Here is a 9,520-nt window from a genome sequence, read left to right on the forward strand (position 1 = left end):
CCGCCCTTATCCTCCCTTGTTGCCCTGTATCCACCTCCAATTGCCAAGGAGAGCTCGTGAACCAGCGCTTGAAGGCCTGACGGACTGAAGCTTGAATCCACAAATCGAGCCTGAACCATTGCAAAACATTTCCAATTCTTGGCATACTTAAGCTGCCCTGGTTTGCCTCGTTTTTGGAGTGCCATAACTCCCATCTGAAACCGTTGATGTCGCATAGAATCGGCAATGAATTGCCGTCCTTCCTCCCTTCAGCTCTCACGCTTGCCATCCAGGGCGGCGGAGAGCAGTTAATGCCTCTTCTGAACTTGAGACCACCCATGCTAAATAGCTGGCGAGCCATCCATATGCGGCGTGGCACCCGCATCCGGGTAGGCATTGTCATTTTGGATCAGCTTGTCCAGCTCCTGAGCCTGAACATTGTCTGTGATCATGCTTGGGGCTCCTATTAGGAGAGTATGATCATAATCTGCTCCTAAGTTGGCGAGAAGGTCGGCCACCTTGTTACCATCTCTTTTTATATGAGTGAAAGAAATTGCCCTGTTGCTGCGAAGGGCATGTTCAATGGCTTCTAGACGGGCCGCTAGTCTCCAACTATTCGAGATCTTTTTCGCTTGGGAGCCATTCTGCAATCTCTTTGCCATGTTTATAAGAATCTGGGAATCCCCTTCCACAATTAAGGGTTGCAAGTTGAGGTTTCCGGCTAAGAGGATTCCTTGCCACAAACCTTCAATTTCCGCTGAATTATTGGTGTCCCACCCCAAGGACCCCAAGAAGATTTGCATGGGCTTACCTTCATGATTCCTTAGGATGCCTCCAAAGCCTGCTTTTCCGGGGTTACCTTTGGAGGCTCCGTCAAAGTTGAGCTTGTAAGAGTACCTAGGAGGGGGGCTCCAGGTATTTTTGATAGAATCGCTGCTTGTGGAGGAGCTATTCCTGTGCTGGGATTGAGGAATGTTCAATTTCCAGTTGCTCATAATACTTATTTCACTGTCAAGAGAAGGAAAATCCTCCTCTGTCCATGAGTGGAGAAGCAGCGTCTCATTCAGGTTTCCACATAAATTGTTCCATATCTCCTCGATCCTTGAGCTCTGATTTTTGAATATCCGCCTATTCCTCTCTTTCCAAATACTCCAGGTGATGAAGCCAGGGAGAAGGTTCCATAAACAGTTGAGTAGTGGACTTTTATACGGGTTCGGTGGCCAGTGCCTTAGGGAATCCGTAATGTCGACTTTTGTTCTACATCTTTTTTGACATCTGAATCCCGCTTTTTCCCATAGCTGATTTGCTAGAGGACATGAGTCCAGAAGGTGTTGCAGCGTTTCTTCATTTTGGCGACAATTGAGGCATAGTGATGGTCCATGGAAATTCCTTCTCCGTAACTTATCCCAGGTGAGGATTTTTTTGTGACCAACAAGCCACAGGAAATAGGAGATCTTGGGCCAAGAGCTAAGCCCCCATATTTTACTCCATATAGGATCAGAGTGGATGTTATTGTGACAAAGAATTTTGTAGGCTTCTGAAGTGGAGAATTCACCTTTTGGTCGGTATCCCCATCTCAAGATGTCGGTTCCTTCGTCATAGCGGATTCTTCTTTTATCCAACTCCTTCTCCAAAATCCCTGTGTCCTGCAAGTTTGCGGTGATGGCCCATTGATTTCCTTGTTTCCAATTCCTGAATCCATGTTCCTCCTCTTGCTCCCAATAGTAATGGATCTTTTCTTGCTGCTGTTCTTGCCTGATATGATCTAGTGGTATTTGGAGGGCATGGGTGAGCTTTGGCATTTGATTCCATGCATCTGTCCAAAGTCTTGCTGTTTGACCATTCCGGACCTCCCAAAAGCTGTGTTGCTGTATTAAGTGGTAGTGCTGTTTGGCTGCGTTCCAGATGAGCGAGCCTTTTTCCATGGGGATGAATCGAATGAGCTCCTCCTGGGGTCTATTGTTGGCATATTTCGCTGTCCAGATTTTTGCCCAAGGCTTCTCCGGATTAGAGATCCATTGCCACCAAATCTTGGCACTCATGATGGCATTGCTATGCTCGGGGTCCCTCAGCCCAATTCCTCCATGCTCCTTTGGTTGGCAAACAGTTGGCCATTTGACCAATGACCATTTCCGATTAGTTGCCGACCCTCCCCAAAGAAAGCTGCGTTGAAGCTGCCTGATTCTCTTTAGGACCCACTTTGGTGCTGCAAGGATTGAGAATAGGTAAAGCGGCATAGCCTGAAGGACTGATTTAATGAGCACAACTCTGCTGGCTAGGTTGAGAGATCTGAGAGTCCAAAGATTGAGACGGGATTCCATCTTCTCTATGAGAGTGCGCCAGGCGGAATGCTTAATAGCTGAGGCTGTGAGAGGGGCGCCAAGGTATTTAGAGGGAAGGGAGGCAGCAGGGATTCCGAGGATGCGGGTGACTGCAGATTTGATGGGCGGAGGAGTATGAAAAAAGAATAACTGCGATTTGGCATAATTTATATCCGTGCCTGAGGCATTAGCAAAGTCATTGAGCAAGGATTTGAGGCAAGTGGCTTCCTGGGCTGAAGGGTAACCAAAAAGCATGGTATCATCAACAAATTGCTGATGGGAAGAGGCAGGGGAGTTGTGAACTGAAAGACCCTTGAGCCGTTGAGATTGAAGAGCTTGCTTGATGTGACGCCCTAGCCCTTCTGCCATAAGAACGAATAGGAATGGAGACAGGGGATCCCCCTGCCTGATTCCTCTTGAAGGTTTGAAGGGCTTTGAAGGGATGCCATTCACCAAGACTGAGAACTGGGTGGAGTTTATTAGGCTCATGACCCATCGGATCCACATGTTACTGAAACCAAAAGCTTTTAACATTTGCTGTATGAAGATCCAGCTAAGTTTATCAAAAGCTTTTGAAAGATCGAGTTTAAGAAGCATACCTGCCTGCTTTGAATGTTTGAGAGAGTGAATGATTTCATGCGTGAGGAGAATGCCGTCCATGATCTGTCTGCCCTCCACATAGCCTGATTGTTCCTGTGATATGAGCAGCGGTAGCAAGGGCTTCAACCGGTTAGCCACTACTTTAGAGACAACCTTGTATATCACATTGCAGAGTGCGATCGGCCTGTATTTGTCAGGCGTTATAGCATCCTCCTCCTTAGGGATTAGGGCTATAAAAGTTGTGTTGAGAGAAGGCAGCATCCAGTGGAGGGCTCTCGATTCTTCCACCAATTCCCACACTTCTTGTTTAATCAGCTCCCAAAAGGTATGAAAGAATGTAGAGGTAAATCCGTCTGGCCCAGGAGCTTTTCCTTCTTTGAGCTGGAACATCGCTTCATCCACCTCCTGAGGTAGAATTGGGCGGAGAAGAAGCTCGTTGTGCTCTTCCTTGATGATTCTGGGCACGTTGTTAGTAATTTTTTCAATTGCCAGCCTTCTGTCTCCCCTCGGCTCTTGAAGGATCTGGTTGAAGTGATTGCGTAATGCCTCCTCTATTTCCTCATGCTTTTCTATCTTCTCTCCCCCTTGCTTCTGGATAAATGGGATGTTATTGTGCATTCTCCTCTGAATGGTTGTTCTGTGGAAGAATTTGGTGTTGCGCTCTCCTTCCTTCAGCCATCTAATTCTGGACTTTTGTTTCCAATACACTTCCTCCTGTTTCTGCCTTTCCTGAAGCTGACTGTGTATGCGCCTTTCTTGTTCCAGGGTCCCTTCCGTGTGCCCCTCTGTGATGACTTTCTGATGGAGATCCGATAATTCTTGATTAAGATTTTGCTGAGCTTTGAAGATGTCCCCAAAGGTTTCTCTATTCCAACGCTTTAGGTGGTCTTTGAGGTACCTGAGCTTCTGTTGGAATTGGTACATCTTGGACCCTTCTGGAGGACTGAAGGAGGTCCATGTGGCCTTTATGAAGTCTTTGAACTCAGGGTGCGTAAGCCAGAATCCTTCAAAGCGGAAGGGTCTTCGCGTTTGATCACCAGGTCGCTGCCATTGAAGTGCAATCGGCCAATGGTCCGAGCCGGTATGCTGAAGTATAGCAGCTGTAAAGTCTCCTCCCAGGTGGATCGCATTATCTGAGATAAGGATGCGATCTAGTTTAGATGCGATTTGGTGTTTTCCTGCCCTGCGGTTGCTCCATGTAAACGTCCCATTGCAGAAGGGTATGTCTATGAGGGATGCGCTTTGAATGAAGTTCTTGAAGTGGGTTGTCTCTTGCTCCAGCTTGTTTCTTCCCCCTTTCTTCTCTTCAAGCTTGGTGATCATGTTAAAGTCCCCCCCGATTATCCAGAGTGGGTGTCTTCTGTCCTTGTTCAGTGCCTCGATGGTGTTGAGAAGTGCTATTTTACTTCCTGCATCCTGTGGGAAGTATACATTTGACAAATTGCCATGTACATTCGTGCCTAGAATATGGAAGGCTGCCTGTATCAAGTGGTGGGAGGCATGGAAGTCTGAGAGGTCTATTGCTTGAGTATTCCATGCAATAGCTAATCCTCCAGACGCTCCAGATGCATCGACTGCAACTGAGCGGCAGCCTGGCCATGCCTTCGTGAGTATGCTACCTAAGGTGGTGCTGTTGCATTTGGTTTCCTGTAGGAAACATATTTGAGGTTTCTCCTTTTTAATCATGTTCTTCAACATTCTAAGTTTCCCTGGGCTATTTAGCCCTCTTAAATTCCATGAGACCAGCTTCATGGTTCACTATTTGCAGTGGGTTTATAGTACTTTGTCAATTTCACGTACCTGCCTGAGTCCAACAGGAGCTTTCCAATCTCGATGGTTCTCTGAAGATCCGTTTTCCTTCCTCGCTTTTTGGTTTCCTTTGGGGGTTGACTTCCATCCCACTGGCTTCCAGGCTGAATCCCTAGTTGTTGTTGTTGATAAGCTCTTGAAATAACTTCCTCCAGCCTGTCAAGTTGGGATTCAGATATGCGGTCGTATGCCTTGGTTTTGCATGCTAGTTCCAGTTCTAGAATGTCCAAGCCATGCAGATTTACGCTCTCAGGTTCTTCTTCCATAGGTTTCACTTGATTGCCTTCTACCTCATTTAGCGCTGAGCTCGAGGGAGGATCTTGCATTCCATCCATATCCATTTCCTTGTCTGTCTCTGCCTGTTCCTTAGTATCTCCGGGAGGGAAGTCATGGGTAATCGCCGGGGAATGGTGCTTGGGGGAGGAGATTGGGGGAGGAGGGGGAGCAGAGGAAGATGGCTGGGAGGGGTGGGAATTAGAGATCAGGGGGGGATCATCGGAGGATTGAGCTAGGACTTCGAAGCTGTTCTTAGAGGCTTGGCCGCCAGTGCCATTTCGCTGAGGCTTGTGCCCATTAGATGGTTTCTTATGCGCGCGCTTTCGGCTAGGAGCTTTTGTGAAGCCGTCTTGAGCGGATGAGTCCATGGGGTCTTGAGACGCGGCTTTGACATTCAGGGGACAATCACGAAATAGGTGTCCAAGAGCGTGGCATCTTCTGCAACGGAAGGGCACATGCTCATAGTCCAAGGGTTGGATCCATTCTTCTTCATCCCAGTAGGAGAGATTCACCGATTCTGGTAATGCTTCATTCAACCTTATGAAAACGCATATGCGGGCATATGAAATGAATCTGCGCATCTTGGTCTCTTCTGCTGTCCTGATGTATTCCCCTATTCCATTCCCAATCTTCCTGAGAGTGTCCTCGTCCCAGTATTCGTCTGGAAGTCCATACATTCGGATCCATACGGGGGCCCAGGTGAGGTCTTCCTTGTCCGGGTTGAATCTTGGTATCCAGTCTCTCATGTACAGTCCCGCTGCGTTGAAGAAGTGAGGCCCTGTTCCCAGCACCCTGAGTTTGTCCTCAATGCAGTAAAAAATCACTGTGAAGAAGCCTTTCGGCCCTAGTTGCAGGGTGACGTCTCCTTTCGGCTTCCATTTGGCCGCGATCCACCCATAAAGGGCTCGTTCCGTTGGCCAAAACCCTATGAACTTCCCTATTATGGCGTGATCTCTCATGAACTCGATTCGAGCAGCAATCTGGTGCCCTGGAAGTTCTATTCTTGGCCTTTCTGAGGCTACAGGTTTACAGGTATTCGAGGTTACCTTTGGCGTTTCCTCCGGGTTTTTCCCTTTGTCCTGATCATCGCTGGCAGAGCTTTGTCGTTCTCCTGGTTTCTTGTTTTCTTGCCGTGTCTTATTTCCGCCGTTCAGAATCTCCTTGTCTATTGACCCAAACCGAAAAGCTTGTTCCGATTCGTGCTGCATTGGGGAGGGCCCTGACGCCCCCCGTGCGATTTCTCCATTGTGGCGGCCTAGTGTCGTGCTATTGCACTGTCCACCCAGAGAAACTATCTGGTATGAGTGCAGAGCCTGCGCTGCACAGTCTGCGCCGTCACAGCGTACAGCGAAACCCTAATCACTTCAGTTGACCCTCTCTCCGTATGCCTCAATCATCCAACGGTGTACTAAATTTCACGACCAAGTGACCAGAGAATTTGCACAAGGCATTGATTGAAAGTGAGTGGTTGTTAGAGGAATTTCCTTCCCGTGAGATAGGAATTAATCTTTCAAGTTACAGGTCTGCCCACAGATGGAGAGAGAGCCTTTAGAAGCCATATCTTGGTTGGTGTTGATGTACCTTTATTTTTAAAGGATGAATTCAAAGAAATGAATTGGAGAGAAGGGGTGCAGAGGTTGTGGCTAAAAGATGAATGACATTGTTTGTTGCAGATCACTCAATCATATTTTACCTATGAGGGCCGTTACAACCATGTCAACTTTTATCATTTAAGATTTCTGGTTCATTTGGGAGGTCATATAAAAATCAAAGCTTCTTATTTCCTATTAGAAAGCTTAAAACACACTTTCGATCGAGTTTTAGTTAGAACAAATGCACCTCCCATTTTATTTACCATAAAAGTGTGTTAAAGTTATTACTTGAAAGCCAATTAAGGAAAGTCGAGAGAACTTGAGAGCATTTTCTATTTTGTTAAGGGTTTCAACCTCAACTTGCAAAAACTAAAAGAGGTAGGAAGAAGGGCGGTGAGAAGAAAACCAAACAAACCCAACACCTTCAAATAAGAACTTCATCTCATAGGACTTATGTTGTATAGATAATGAGTAGAAAAATCCCGCCTCACCCCCCCACGGCCCCTCAGTTACCCAAAGTTTACACCAGAAAAAGTGATAGGCTCAAAAACACATAGGAGACCCCTCCTCCTATTGAAACCCTATATACACGTGTCCAACTGACAAATAATTCTAACGATAAAATGGCTAAGCCCCGAAATTAAAGAACCTCATCTAAGAAAGAACCTGCCTTGTCTGAAATGTTTAAACAAAGAAAGAAGCCTCACACAAGGCCTTGGAATAAGATAAGACTAGATATAAAATTAAAACAGAACCTTGAACTAGCTACGAAAGTCATAGGCGTGGATAATATTTCTCTAGGAGACCTTATCATAAACAAGGAGAAAGCTACCATCTCAAAAAGACGAAAGAAAAGGTTTCGAATAAGGGAACTATCATGGAGAATCGGGGAAGTAAAAGACAGAGGATGGCCATTGTGCATGCTTTGTTAGAAGAAGCTAGCACCCTTAAATGAATTGATATTTGATCTAGGAGTTTTTGACACTGTCAAAGTGAAATTTTGATATTCAATTGACAGAGTGTCTTTCATCATTTTAGCACAAGAAAGGGCGAAGGAGCATTGACAATTTCATTGTCAGCGCATTTTGTCAAACAATTTAGAAAAAGCATTGACAATCGGTCCATTAGAAAAATTATCAATTATCATCTCCTAAAGGATGGTAACAAGATTATCCACGATTTTAGGAAAGTAACCCGAAGACAAAAGCTAAGCAACAAAAAGGCATTTTTGAAGGAATGACAACGCACGAATTCCAACAAAGGAGCTAGACAATTAGTCACTATTTTTTGAACATATTTTCCAGTTACATTTTGTTATATCTAGATACATATAGGTTTGGAAGATTTTTTATATGCATGTATTTGATCAAATACACTACTATTTTTAGATTTTGTAATTAGGATATGCTAGAAACATGTTGTAAGTTGTAGGCTTTCCTATAAAGACAGTTTTTGAAGAATGAGAAAGGGTTGGAAACTTTTGGTAGAACCTTGATATATTTTGTATACATTTTGACATTAATATGAGTTACTCTGATCGGTGTTATTTGTTCAAAATTTCAAAGATTTCTATGTGTTGGTTTTTTGGTTTGTCTTTTAGTATTTGTCATTTTTTTGTTTTATGATTTTATTCATATTTCTTCTTTATTTTGGAAATTGAGTTATTAAAACCAAATTTTGTTTATTAGCTCAGATTTACCAATGCTAAAGTTTAATATGTATTTAGCTTAAATATATATAATTCACCAGTTGCTCTGTTTTTGGTATTTATTTCTAGTTTCTTCTATCACAACTAAACGAAAAATTGTTTAAGAAAGTTTTTTACTACTTTGCCTCTATATTTTGTTCACATAACCTATAAAGAGTAACTTGTTGTCAAACAGACTACATGCCCAATGGTTTTTCTTATACTTTCCATAAAAAATTTATTTAAATCAAATTATATATAATCAATATGCTAAGTACAAAGACAATCATAATGGACTGAGTTTTAGAAAGGATCCCCTTTGAATTGAAAAAGCTAGGTTTCACTTCAAAATATTTGTTAAAAATTACAATAGAGTTTTTCCTTTACAACCAATTTTTTTTAAGTGATAACGAGTAATATTCTCCTTAAATTAATTATTTTTAAAAAACTAAATATATTTTTATTTTTATCACAATTTCAAGACTGAGCAAGATTACGATAAAGCAATCCAACTTTTAAAAACAGTTCTATACTAGGATAAACGTTTAAAATAATGTGATAAATATGTGATTTCTTGTTTTTATGGTTTACGATTTCAAGCAAATATGTATATTAACATGATAACATTTCAATAATAAAGGCTTTGCACTCTAAATGATCCTTTTTAAATTTACGATTATTTTGAATATTTTTGTTTGTGAGCGATATATTATCTTTTTTAATAATTTGTTATCTAGTTTATAATTGAGTATGAAAAAATTATAATATTTTAATATTGAAATATATTATTTATATAATTATAAAATATTGAAATAATAAATCAAATCAATTCAATTTATTATATTATAATTTTATTTTTATTAATAATATTTAAGTAATGTTTTAAAAAATATCATAATATTTACGTTATATTAACATAATGTAATAAAACATATGTGTAATCATAATTTTTTTTAAAATATAATTAATAAATATATAAAAAGTAAAGAAATTTTTTTATAAACCTATAATTAAGATAAGAATATTATCTCCTGATTGGGATGTTAATGGCGGCGTATAGGACAATAATAGCAGAGCAGGTAAGGGAGCACGACAGAGCAGGAGAGTTGCAAGTAATCATGATCAAGGACAAGTGGAACACCGCAAGGGATATCATCTCAAGGCAAGCGGATGATAGAATTACGATGGAAGAGGATGGAAATGTCAGGATGTCAGAGATTGGACAAGAGTATGACAGTACAGAGAGAAGGCGAAGA

General features: G+C 42.3%; 1 protein-coding gene across 1 annotated transcript; it reads right to left on the reverse strand.

Annotated features, from left to right (window-relative positions):
• Positions 1-320: 320 nt before the first annotated feature.
• Positions 321-4,652, reverse strand: LOC149214541 (uncharacterized). The gene is made up of 3 exons (XM_089389424.1): positions 4,307-4,652; positions 2,900-4,033; positions 321-2,662 (listed from the first exon to the last, which is right to left on the reverse strand). Exons 1-3 carry the CDS (start codon positions 4,650-4,652, stop codon positions 321-323), a joined length of 3,822 nt encoding a protein of 1,273 aa, XP_089245550.1.
• Between the last annotated feature and the right edge of the window lie 4,868 nt (positions 4,653-9,520).

This window comes from Pinus tabuliformis, chromosome 1_1, assembly GCF_031772625.1.
Source record: "Pinus tabuliformis cultivar Carrire ecotype Pingquan chromosome 1_1, CPIR1, whole genome shotgun sequence".
NCBI classification, from domain to species: domain Eukaryota; kingdom Viridiplantae; phylum Streptophyta; class Pinopsida; order Pinales; family Pinaceae; genus Pinus; species Pinus tabuliformis.